General features: G+C 40.5%; 3 protein-coding genes and 1 long non-coding RNA gene across 4 annotated transcripts in view; 3 read left to right on the forward strand and 1 right to left on the reverse strand.

Moving 5' to 3' along the window:
• The window catches only part of LOC143006038 (NLR family CARD domain-containing protein 3-like), a 44,630-nt gene extending 43,493 nt beyond the window's left edge, over nucleotides 1-1,137 (forward strand). The window contains exon 12 of the mRNA XM_076157373.1: nucleotides 302-1,137. The gene's annotated coding sequence lies outside the window, so the exon portion shown is untranslated. The remainder of the gene's footprint in view (nucleotides 1-301) is intronic.
• Nucleotides 1-13,087, forward strand: part of LOC143006033 (uncharacterized) — a 201,465-nt gene that overhangs the window by 164,026 nt on the left and 24,352 nt on the right. The gene's annotated exons all lie outside the window — the stretch shown is intronic.
• On the reverse strand, nucleotides 921-3,383 carry LOC143006060 (quinone oxidoreductase PIG3-like). The gene is made up of 6 exons (XM_076157399.1): nucleotides 3,285-3,383; nucleotides 2,998-3,171; nucleotides 2,644-2,911; nucleotides 2,170-2,382; nucleotides 1,725-1,921; nucleotides 921-1,511 (listed from the first exon to the last, which is right to left on the reverse strand). The coding sequence occupies exons 1-6, from the start codon at nucleotides 3,339-3,341 to the stop codon at nucleotides 1,320-1,322; spliced, it is 1,101 nt and encodes a 366-aa protein (XP_076013514.1). The 5' UTR covers nucleotides 3,342-3,383; the 3' UTR covers nucleotides 921-1,319.
• LOC143006064 (uncharacterized) lies at nucleotides 1,368-3,312 on the forward strand. Its single transcript, XR_012964196.1, has 3 exons — nucleotides 1,368-1,468; nucleotides 1,719-2,402; nucleotides 3,063-3,312. It is a non-coding gene; the product is annotated as an uncharacterized LOC143006064 (long non-coding RNA).

Below are 13,087 nucleotides of genomic sequence, written 5' to 3' on the forward strand. Positions count from 1 at the left end.
AGCTGACATGAAGACGACTTTTGTTTTTGTTGTTTGTCTCTACAGCACATAAACGTGGACTAAAGCTGACAACCTGACAGAAAGTGAGTATTCAGGTGGTGATCATCATTTATCAATACTCTGTTTTATTGACAAACTTTTTTTTTCAAACTTATATATCTGTACATTTTCTGTCATTGAAGAAGAAACAGTTGACATAACAAATCCACAAAATAAAGTTTTGATGGGTATAAATGTCATTAGGCGGTAAAATGGGTAAAATCCTAGAATCATGTTTGCTGTGTCTTCTTCTCTCCAGCAGATGGCGCTCAACTGTAGGTGTGAGACGGTAGAGAAACATGGATCAGTAGACAGAAGACAAGACAACAGAGGAACACATGAATCCTGACTCTGGACATTTCAGATTTTGGGAACATTTGCGTGGATGGTTATCACGATAGACAAATACTTTATGTCAGAGGTTAAGAGAGTAAACTGCCCCAACAGGAATAGTGCAGGTTTCCCCTTTATGCTGCTGTAACACCAGCATTTCCCCTTACTGCTGTCGTGCCACACGGCCGTGCAAAGACCAATTGGGAGCAGTGAAGCTCAAACAGGAAACTTAATCAAAGTTCCAAGCTTCTAAACAACGTAACATAACAACATTTTCAGACTGTGCTTTAAATGTATCAGGGGCCAATAAAATATATACTTGATATTCTCACAGAACAGAATAGGAATCAAAATGATCTTGCAAATTCATGCAGTGATCCAGGTTTGAGCTCAGTGCAACAAAACGTTTGACAAACATTCATCAGCTTCTGTACGCAGTGGAAGATTTGAACCACTAGATGGCAGCACGTTCCTTTAAATAAGTGATTACAGTATATATTTTTGTAATTATCTGTACTAATAAAAAATGTAGTGACATATACTGTAAAATAAAGTCTGAGTGTACTAAAAGTAAAGTTAAGGGGGAACTGAAAGCATTAGGGCTGATCCCCTGGGGACAATGTGAGGGAATTTAATCACAAGCAGTCAAGCAGTTGATGATATACTGCTGGACAACCAACATATTGATCCACCACTTCACATCTTATTAACTCTTACTACCACTAATACAAGCAGTACTATTAATAAACTACTACAAGAACATCAGTAATATTTTGAATGTTTGGGTGACTTTTCTATTAGGGCAAGTGATTATTTAACATCATGTTCTGCAGTTATTACAATATGACGTTAGGCCATGAAACCCACAGGTAGATATCTTGACATAAACCTCCATTTATTTCAACAATCTGGATAAAGATGAAAACACATAAATATAGAGCTGTGCATCATTGAGTTCCCTGTTGAATCACATTAATGACAATCTTGCCAATGTTTCTGTTGGCTTCCATGTGCCGATGAGCCTCTGCAATGTCCACCAGGCTGAATGTGCTGTCAATCACTGGCCTCAGGGAGGCAGCCTGGTCAGAGAAATGAGGTACAACTCTCTGTGTGAAAGCCCTCACCAGCTCCGCCTTATACTGTTGAGGGAAAATGCAAAGCAGGACCAGCATCAACAGCAGAATAGCAGTAAATCATGTGTCAGACCTATCATGCAAATCACCGTCCTTCCCCCAAAACAAGACACACAAAGAAAAGAGCCACAGCTGAATGTTCACAGGACATGAGTCACATATCACACAGATGAATAATTACAGCTGGTGTATCAATGTTTCTCCTGCTTGAAGTCTCACCTGAAGGCAGCGTGAGCGAAGGAGGCTGCTGAGAAGATGTCCTCTCTTGGAAAGCAGCTGACCCAGAAGATCTCCCTCCACTGCTTTCCCTCCTATGGTGCCGTACAGCACCCATCGGCCATCAGTGGCTAAGCAGTTCATGTTTTGCTCCCAGTTACGACTACCAATGCAGTCAAGGATGACATCTGCTCCCTTACCTGTGAACGTACAGAACCGTTACTCAAATGAAGTGTTCATGACCTCTGACCTCATTGGGGATTCATAATTAAGGACATTATTGTTGATGTTGTAATAACCAACTGTGAAAACCAAACTATAGGAGTCGCACTATAAAGAAGTAAAAATGACCAAATTTAGGATACATGGTTTTCTACAACAACATTAACTCATTATGGGCAAATATGCAATGTTGTCCTTTGTACAGAGAATTGTTGTTTACACTCACCTCCTGTGAATTCATGAACTCTTTCAGCAAAGCTTTCCTCTTTGTAGTTAAATCCAGCTGCAGCTCCAAGTTTCTCAGCCATTTCCAGTTTCTCTGGGGTTCCTGCAGTGACGATTGGCACGGCACCAAACAGACCAACCAGCTGAATGGCAGCTGTTCCCACTCCACTGCCTCCAGCATGTGCCAGCACAATCTCTCCCTCCTTCACCTGAGCTACGGCACAAACAGTACAAGTATGGAATAAGTAATATTGGCCAGTTGTTAATAAGAGGGGAAGAATAGGGGCATGAATAACTGTTGACTATAGATTGTCCATTTACATAAGCTGATTGAAACTATTGCTAAATCAATTTTTGAGCCTGGTTAGCTGCCAACCTTTTTCCAACAAGTTTCTTTATGTCCATACATTGTGGAAAACCAAGTTAATCCATTACACTGAGCATTTCTTCAGCTGTTGCTATATTGTAGCTATACCTATGAGGTCCAGTAGTTGAAACGCAGTGAGCCAAGTCTCTGGAATTGCAGCAGCTTGACAGAATGTGAGATTTGAAGGAACGGACATGAGCAGCTCCTCAGGCACGGCAACGTATTCTGCATATCCTCCTCCACTGAGCAAGGTCATGACCCTGTCATCGGGCTTCCAGCCTCTTTTCAGACCTGGACCAAGAGCAGCTACGGTACCGGCTGCTTCCAAGCCAATGATCTCACTCTCACCTGGGGGAGGCGGGTACATGCCTCGCCGCTATCAAACACAGATATCAAACTTGTTACCATTAAGCTTAGTTGAGTCAAGTTGTACAGTCTGTGAGAATGTAAAATGTACTTTACCTGTAGTAAATCAGCTCTGTTGAGGGCAGTTGCATGAACTTTAATTAGGACTTGTCCATCTTTAGGCTGAGGTGCCGGGATAGTCCGCAGCAGCAGATTCTCTGGACCTCCTGGTGCATCAACACACACTGCTCGCATCATCTTCACAAGGCTAGAGCAGCATCTATGCCTGATCTGGAAAAGAAAGTGAACAGAAAAGAAACGTTGCTGACACTACAGAAGACAGCGGCGATGTAACCTGTGGCCATTTTCTGAAAGCTTTTACATTTGCTGTTATAAACACTCACTGTCTGGCAGGCGTTTCCCAGGAAAGATCCACTGGCATGCAGGAGGAAGTGATGCATTTGTAGTTCCAGCAGTGGTCACTGTGGTTTGTTTGAAATGAATGAAAGAAGAATGGGATAGTTACCATGTATGTGATCAGATTAAAGAGAAGACCTGTCTGAATACTACATGGCCCATAATCCATCTCTGTCTCAAAGGGTGCTTTGCTCCATAAGTGTAAATGTCTGTATTCCAATGTTTGTTCCAGCAGCAAATATACTGCTCTTCTTCAACAAAGCCAAATGTGATGAGATTTAGAGGGGAAAGATGGAGGGAGAAAAGCAGAACAGCAGAGCAGAGACACAAAGGAGAAGTAGTAGCAGTTATGGAAGATCTCAGTATTGATTTGACAGAGAATGAGTTGAAAAATGCAAACGGTTCCATAGCTATAGAAGACAGCAGGTGTGTTAGCAGTGAACCATCCTGTTATGCAGGTGTTAAAGTTAGAAATAAACTCACCGGCAGAATGAATTAAGTGTCAAAACCTCAAAGGCTGTCAGAGGAATGTGTGATTTTATGGGAAGTTGTCTGTTTCTGAGTTTCACTTTGTGGGAGGGAGGACTTTAATGTTTAAACAGACAGACTTCCTGCTGGTTTTTAAAGGATTCATCTAACCTGCTCCAGAAAATGTGAAACAAAGTACTGCAGTGTATTCTTTTATCTGAACTAAATATTGTATAAACTAAAATGATTTTTTGCATTGTCAACACAATAGATTCCAAACAGTGATAGAAAAACAGTCTCTAACAACATACAAAGGCCAAAATAACAATAACAAAAGAAACTTGCAATTACCAGACTGACTGACTTATTGGTAAATCTATATTTCTTCATATTAGCATATATGGTATTGGCGTATATGTCTACAGATATGGATTGTTTTTGCTGTGTCTATTTGAACCTCCTTTAACTTAATTCAATTTTAAATAGTGATTACATCATTCAATTTCAAGTGAATGTTAAGGTTCAAGGCACAATACTGTTTAATTTCTGATAATGTCCTTTATTTTACTGTGAAAACAAATCGCCTTAAAATGTTTGTCATTTGTTTGTGTTAAAAACGATCAAACAATATGTTGCCACTAAATGTCCAATAGCAGTAAGAAGAAAAAAGTAGGATGGGCCTCAAAGATCCTGCGCTCTCTAGTCCCTAACAATCCTCTCCACTGGCCTTCAAACACAATAGGATATTATATTCCACACACTGACATAGCCATAGCAGCAAAGACTCTGATGCCAACACAACCCTCTGAGCAAAGCTGCACATAAATCAGGTTAGAAACTGGCATGGCTTTCATTTGAAATGTATTGGTGTAGCAAAGTGAAACATTACTGATAAGAGAGTAAAAAAGACACATTTCTTGCTTTAGCCCTTGGACATAATGGATCAAAGGTACAGGAGACCTACATGCGTGCTACAAAAGGACATAAGAGTGATGAACCGAAAGGAGGACACAGATCTGCAGCATAAACTAAAGCTGTTGGACAAACAGTACAGGTACACTTGCAAAGTGCTACAACAGAGGAAAGACCATATCGGCGCCAGTCAACCCCACCAGATCGGTGAGGCACCGAGGCTCCATCAGGTGGAACGTGTCTCTCATGCAGCTGAAAAATATTGCAACCATTGACTCCATATCACAGAAGGAACTGGCCAGGCAGCAGCAGCAAGCCAGGGAAGAGATGGAGAGGCTAAAGCAGCTTCAGAGGGAAACTTTACACAACAGGGTTAAAGCCTTTATAGAACATCTCCACCACACAGACAGAAAGGGACTATTCCTGCAACCACCCTAGACCAACTGGAGAGTTTGAACTGGTTGAACCGCGTTTCCCGGTTGCTTTATTTTGGATAACATGTAAAGTATAATGCACGCAATCTTCCGTGTCCGATGACACTAAACGATATCCTTCATCCTCCTCATGGTTGCTAAAGCTGTGTGCACTGGAGCGTCCTGGAGCAGGCTGCAGTGCTTCTTCCACTGCGGGGAATCAGAGAGCTCCTCATCTACAAAACAAACACAGCACAGGATGAATGAGACATTTAGATATGATGAAGTTGAATATTTATGTGATGGAGGCCTTTGTGCCTTTTGACATTTATATTTTCTACATGTGGTCTTATATAAAAAGATGGATGGATGTAATACAATGAGAATAGTGAGAAGCTATAAATGTGATAACTTAGTGGATGATGTAATTCAACAGATCTTTATTTAACATTACTGTTGAAGAAATCATTATATCATTATAATTATAGAGAATTGTAGAATTAGAATAGAATATAATAGAATTACACAGAAAATATGTCCAAGGCTTTGTATTACCTCATCAGTTTTGTATTAAAGCAATAAAATCAATATTGCATCATTGTACAATATGTTGCCACAGTAACTATTCTGGGGGTTAAGATCGGATCTCTTGTGTTACAGATTCTATTCTCTATGAAACAGGTTCTTTTCCTGAACCGCTAGGTGGCAGCACATTCCTTTAAATCCCAGGTTCTTAATCTGGACCAGTGGTCCATGGATGGAATTCAGGTGGTCCATGAAGGTCAGATACAAATGTAACTTTTGTATTCACTATATTTATATACTAAGTTGTTCTATTTCTGTCAGTTATATATACCAGATGCACACGGTCAGGTGACATCCGGTTTTGACTTCTAGACTGAATAAAGGTTTCCTATTCAAGATGCACCCTGCCACTCCTTATAGCACTGCTGACTGCTCTGGTGACCTATGTTTACCATCTAAGTTGCTTGAATCGTTCTCTGAACAACTGCATCTCTATATGAAGTGCTTATTTCTCATTTCCCACAGTTAATCACAGCTTGTGAATATTCTCATTTACCTTTAAGGCTTAACTGAGGCCGTAATATCTTCAAATACTTACCTTTTACTAAATAAAGTTGGATTGTGGATTCATATCTTTTCCTTGCTGAGATAGACTGTATCAGTGATGAAGACCATGCCAAAGCTGACCTTATTGACCTGAGGACAAAGGAAATGTTACAAAACGAATTAAACTCAAAGAGCCCTGGAGAATTCTGGTGTGCAGTGACAATGAATGAATGAATAATGAAAAGTGGAAATCGATTGGATGTCAAAGATGACTCCACAGTTTCATCTTCTTATTCAAGCCAAACAACAACCTTTTCATTGAAATGAACATTTGAGCATAAAGATTTTTTTTTTTTAATTTGGAGTGGCCATCAATTTACACTGTATGAGGCAATGAATGTTCTATCAAATAAAGTCAATTTATTGCATTCAAAGTTGTGGTTATGTGCCTTTCTCTAGGGAGGGGGTCAATAACTTTCACCAGATTCTCAAAACAGTCCACGACTCAAAAAAGGTAAAGAACTGCTGCTTTGAATTATTCATTTATAGTGGAAGAAAAATCAGCCCGGATTCAGCTTAGAAACATGCAACTTATATTGGTGACAGCACTGTGTGTGATTTAGTCTATTCCTGTATATTTCTAGAGCTACCTTTTTGAAATTCATCACACTGAATAAGAGAGTGATCAGAGAGTGTTTGCTGTAAAATACAACTACTGTATCAAAATGTGTCAATCAAGTTTACGGTTGACAAAAAACGCAGCAGTCTTCCACAAAGTATAATCAACATCAGTCAGGCCTTGACACATGAAACCATCTAAGTCTGTTTATAAATCTCATTTTCTCTGAACTGTGTGTATTCATAGTTTTTTGAGTAGAACTCTAAAGGATTATACCTCAATTTAAGAATTTTAGATAAACGCTGTAAAAAGCAGAAAGAAATTATTACGAGGCAAATGTGTGATTCTTTATTTCTTTAAATTGTATGGTTTTTAAATTGTCCTCTTCAACTCATCAGTATTGTCCACTGGGCTGAAAGGTGAAGCGTTTACTCTTTTTTGTGAAGAGCTCAAGACTACAAAGTTTAAGCACGCATTGCAAACCTTCAGCTTCCCCTGACATAACCAATAAAGCTCGACTTAATTAAAGCCACAGTTGAGAAATTCTTGTTATAATGACGATGGGGATAATATTTTAGCTAGACACCCTACAACTTCAGCTGAAGGGGGAGGGATCTGCACAACAAGGAAATAGAGGAGGTGGGTGACGGCTCAAAGAGCATGTTCAGGAGGTCCAGCACTGCCTCTCACATTGATGAAGATGGGAGGAGAAGAGTTCTGCCCCCACTCATTGCCAGCTTGTGCAACATGATGCTGGGCCGGGTGCAGATCACTCTACTGCACATCCATTGATTTGGGAGTATCAGGAACTGGCTGCTTTCATTGATCAGGTGGCAGGTGCACTGTGGGTCCACGTCAGTTCACTTCAGTTGATGTTTGTGGTTTGGACAGTAGGTGGTGCTGCTGCACAAACACGGAGCTCAGACTCCAACATAAGGAAACTCTCCTAAACCAACATGGAAGAACATCAACAAAGGCTTTTGTTGCTTTAATTGAATTGAACTTTTTATTTAGCTTTCAATGGGAATTATATAAATACTTACATTTGCTCTCTCTCTCTCTCTCTCTCTCTCTCTCTCTCTCTCTCTCTCTCTCTCTCTCTGTCTCTCTCTCACACACACACATTGACAGGCGAATGAAGAACATGTGATTTCCAGTAAATGTAAAAGTGGGAGGAGCTCTTGACAGGCTTTCGGTTTTGCAGTAACAGATAACACGTAGCCATTTTATTTTAGGCTCCTGTACAAGATGGACGACCAGAAGGCGGAAAAAAGAGGACGTTTGTGAGTGACAGCAGGGTGAGTGATACTGCAAAATGCTTATTAATACTGACAGCCTGTGATGGGATAGATGTAGAATGGCGGATTGGTACAGAAAGAGGGTAAGCTGTGCGTTCCTCTTACCACAAAAGCAATGAAGGTGAAAGTGAAAGTAAGTTTGACTGAAAGAATGGAAGGAGAGAAAGATTAATGTCACTTTGAACTGTGTTGCGCTTTGGTGTTTTTGCGTTCTTGTGTCAAGTATTGTATATTGTGTATTGAAGAATCGTTCTGATATTCTTCTGCGTGTTTGTTTGTGGTGAATCAAGAGGAAAAGTTGAGGCAAAGATGAACTGGAATCTTCAGAAGAGCTTTACTGGAATAAGACTTCGGACAGCGCTGGTTCCAACTCTCGCATGCATCAAAGAAGGACAATCAAATATCTCCGTGCTTCCCTATTTATCCCGCATATACAGGGTGTTTACATAATATTCTAATTCACTGATGACAATGTAGTTTAACTGTTATCTATTGGTCAGCCAGCTTCAAGAGGGGCAGCGCTAAGATTCAAATCTGAGGGATGAACAGATGTCTGTGGGGGAAAGTAGAATTCTCTTTGTGTAAATTAAAGAACAACAGTATAGTGTAATTAGCCCTTTGATCTGAAGAAGCTCCCCCTGACTGCCCGTCCATGCAAACCCCCTCTCTTCCTTCTTCCTGACCACAGATGTTTGAAGCTTTGATAAAGTGATACAGTGACCTCTTCACCTATTGGCAGATATGTGTTATCTAGCCCTCCTGGAGAGTGAAGCTGTAAATGCTTGTATGTATTACTCCATCTCCAGACTTTCCCGGAGCCAGCCATTTGGTTACTTGTACTATATCAACTTTAGTTACTGCATTTACTTATATGTGTTGACATTATTTGTTATATTCCAACACAAGTCAAGTGAACTTTATTTGTAAAGCCCAATATCAGAGAGAGAGAGAGAGAGAGAGAGAGAGAGTGTAGTGCAGTCTTATCATTGAGGCTCTCTCTCTCTCTCCTGGGGCAGTAGTTCATGCAGGTACTTAGGGGAGCAGTTCAGTTAAGCTGATGATATTCTGTGTGTGTGTGTGTGTGTGTGTGTGCATGTGCGTGCGTGTTCTATTCTATTCTTTGAGAGCTTTTTGTGTCTGAAATGTTTTTTCCTGTTTGACTAAAATCCAGAAGATGAGTGTTTGCATGGATGAAGAGGAGGATGGAACAGAATCTGCTGCATCAGGCTGTGTGTCCATGAAGAGTGACAGGTCCATGAGAAAGCCTCCAGTATTCAGTGAGGGACCTGGACCCTCAGACACAAAGTAAGAGCTCTGTTTATCTGTTACAGGAATTCTCCTGCATTGGGAATTCTTTGGTTGCTGCCAAAACCTTCTCTGTCTGTGAAAACATAAACATGAGGAAAAGTTTTTTTTTATTGTAGTTTTTATTTGTATTGTATTTTATTTAAGTCAAGTGATAAAGATTTATAAACATAGAAAAGGTCATACATAGAATTTAAGAAGAAGAAGAAAAAAACTTAAGACACAAGTGATCTGTCTATCTATTAATCTATCCTGCTACTTTCTTTATTAAGAACGATTTCCAGCTCCTGCAGAAGACAACCATCTGCTGCTCCATCTGCTGCTCTATTTACAATGTTACAGTCATTTATTTAAGGATAGATAGATAGATAGATAGATAGATAGATAGATAGATAGATAGATAACTTATCAAAGTCAATATATTCTATGGAATGCATATGAGTATGAACTTATTGATTTTCATTATTTTATGTGTTACTGTACCATGTTAGTCTCTGTTTGTTGTTTGTTTGTAAATAAGTTGATGATAGCTCTGTATTAACTCACCAAAATAGATCCATGCAAGTATGTGGCTATGAGATTTGTATCATTGCAGCAGCAAACATGCAGCCATTTTATTTCAGGCTCCTTCACGAGGTGGACGACCAGAAGGAGGAACAGAAGAAGTTGGTGAGTGACAGCAGGGTGAGTGATATTACAACATGCTTATTTATACTGACAGTCTGTGATAAGACCAAATCCAGGTAAAATGGCAGATACAGAAGAGTGGGTATTGATTGATTTACTGCTGTTATCCATTATCCACTATCCATTTATGTTGTTGCTGTTATGGATCATTTCCTCTTTCCTCTTGAGTAATGTGAAGTAGTTATAAAAAGTGTGAGAGCTGCAGACAAAGACAAAAAAGTGTAAGTTTGACTGAAGGAATAGAAGCAGATAAAGATAAAGAGAGAAAGAAAGAGAGAGAGAGACAGACAGACAGACAGAGAGAGCGAGAGAATAGTGCAGTCTTATCATTGAGGCTCTCTGTGTGTGTGTGTGTGTGTGTTGTGTGTGTTGTGTGTGTTCTATTCTTTGAGAGTTTTTTGTGTCTGAAATGTTTTTTCCTGTTTGACTAAAATCCAGCAGATGAGTGTTTGCATGGATGAAGAGGAGGATGGAACAGGATCTGCTGCATCAGGCTGTGTGTCCATGAAGAGTGACTGGTCCATGGATAACCCTCCAGTATTCAGTGAGGGACCTGGACCCTCAGGCACAAAGTAAGAGCTCTGTTTATCTGTTACAGGAATTCTCCTGCATTGGGAATTCTTTGGTTGCTGCCAAAATCTTCTCTGTCTGTGTGAAAACATAAACATGATGAACATTTTTTTTTAATTGTTGTTCACACAAAAGTCAACTGATGAAGAAATATGACCATAGAGAAATAAAGTAATTGTGCAGGAGAGAAAATCAGCCTAAAGGTCCCTCCACTATTCCATTATTAGCTATATAAAAAGTAATTAATAGAATTTAAGAAGAAAAAAACAAACTTAAGACAAGCAAACAACAAAACAGAAACTAACATGGGACAGTATCACATAAAACAATGAAATCAATATGTTATTGACTTTGATAATAAGCTATACTTTGTGTTTAGTAAATAGAGCAGCAGATGGTTGTTTTCTGCTGGAGCTGGAAATCGTTCTTAAAAACCTCTTTTGCATTTGAAACAATGGATTGAAGTTAGATGAGTAAGAAGCAGCCCAGACAATGTTACAGTCATTTATTTAAGGATAGATAGATAGATAGATAGATAGATAGATAGATAGATCTCTATATTTGAATGTAACTAATGAACCAATTGAGTACTACATCCTGAAAACCCTAACCCTATAAGTTGAAGGAGACTTTTTTTTCAATTGCAAACTTCTTTTCAGCCCAGGCAGACAGCATTCTATGAACTAATTGTAACACTACCAGTTTAGTCAGATACCTGTACATACTTGTATGTAGTGAAATGGATTGGCATGCTCATGGAGCTTGTGCTAATAGGGTTTGCATGGTTAAAGTCCTCTGCTAAAGTCCTCAATCAGCTCCTTAGTTTAGCTGATTTTGGAAGTTGTTATCCTGACACTACAGAGTCAGGTCAGTCACCGCCACCAGGCCTACTCATGGAGGCTAACCACGGCCGTGTCATCTGCAAACTTTACAATGGAGTTGGAGCTGAACCTGGCCTCACAGTAGTGTGTACAGGGAGCACAATAGGGGGCCGAGGACGCAGCCCTGGGGGGAACCTGTGTTCAGGGTGAAGGGGTTGGAGGTCTGCTTACTGAACCTTACCACCTGGGGCCTGGTGGTCAGAGGGCCCAGGATCTGGTCACACAGGGGGGTGTTCAATCCCAGATCTCTCATCTGGTGGGTACTGTGGTGTTAAAAGCTGAGCTGATTAATAAGGTTCCATGTTGATTGTATGTATTAAATAAGCGGGAATGACACTCTGATTTGACGATCCACATAATGGTGTCAATCCAAAAATATCCATAACAAAATCCCCACAATGCATTTGGACCAAAATGAAAACCTCTGATCTGACAAACTGTGTATTATGTGTCCCAGATGGAGGTCCAGACTCTAGCTGTCATACTTGTGTTTATCTAGCTTGAATTTATTACATATAACAATGCCAATAATCTGTATGTTGTAAATGTTTCATGTTGGATTCCTTTATGCAGTATAGGCTGCACAATATCTAATCAATCAACACCACAACATAGATAAAGAACAGAAAAAGCATCTGCTGGCCTTCAGCTATCATCAATCAGCAAACCATCAACAGATGTGCAAAGACACACACACACAGACACGCACGCACGCACGCACGCACGCACGCACGCACGCACGCACGCACGCACGCACGCACGCACGCACGCACGCACGCACGCACGCACGCACGCACGCACCTCTGCCCCAGACAATGTGTCTTCAGGGTGAGGCTCAACACAATAATAAACAATGGCTTTAATCAGTGACATGAATTGCCTTCATCTTCACAGAAAGAGAAAGAGGAGCTCATGTTGGGACCAGTCTGCTTCATCTGGAGACTCCTCACGTCAAAAGCGTGGTCAAAGATCCAGAAAAGAACCTGGACTGAAGACACCCAGTCAGTCTGGATCAGTGCACAGTAAGACTGTTGATCTGTCTGATGCTGTCAACATTTCTATCAGCAGCTATTCTCATTTTTCCACACTCATGTTTTGTTTTGTTGTTGTTGTTTCTCTTCCACTAGGTGGCGCTCTGTATGAACTTTTAGACAAACATAAGCTCAGTGTGAGGAGGAGATGTGAACATGTGACTGAAGGAAGTGCTGGAGCAGGAAGTGGAACCCCCCTCAACAGGATCTACACTGAGCTCTACATCACAGAGGGACAGAGTGAAGGGGTCAATACCCAACATGAGGTGGTTCAGCTGGACACAGCAGACAAGAAGACCACCCTCCATGACACTCCAATAAAATGCCAGGACATCTTTAAAGCCTTAGCTGACCAACAGGAACACATCAGAGTTGTCCTGACAAATGGCGTCGCTGGTGTTGGAAAAACCTTCTCAGTGCAGAAGTTCTCTCTGGACTGGGCTCAGGGATTGGAAAACCAAGATGTCAGTCTGCTGATTCTGCTGACGTTCAGGGAGCTGAACCTGATCCGAGATAAGCAGTACAGTCTTCTCAT

Source organism: Genypterus blacodes, unplaced genomic scaffold, assembly GCF_046128005.1.
Source record: "Genypterus blacodes isolate CSIRO-AG114 ecotype Tasmania unplaced genomic scaffold, CSIRO-AGI_Gbla_v1 ptg000073l_1, whole genome shotgun sequence".
In the NCBI taxonomy this organism is placed as follows: Eukaryota; Metazoa; Chordata; class Actinopteri; order Ophidiiformes; family Ophidiidae; genus Genypterus; species Genypterus blacodes.

What these genes read in the sequence shown, in the direction of transcription:
- LOC143006060 (XM_076157399.1), bottom strand. Translation starts at nt 3,341, where the DNA reads ATGCATCACTTCCTCCTGCATGCCAGTGGATCTTTCCTGGGAAACGCC. An exon ending in AGTTCATGAATTCACAGGAG is followed by an intron (nt 1,922 to 2,169) that starts GTGAGTGTAAAC and finishes GTACGTTCACAG; the next exon opens with GTAAGGGAGCAGATGTCATC. An exon ending in TTCGCTCACGCTGCCTTCAG is followed by an intron (nt 1,512 to 1,724) that starts GTGAGACTTCAA and finishes TTCCCTCAACAG; the next exon opens with TATAAGGCGGAGCTGGTGAG.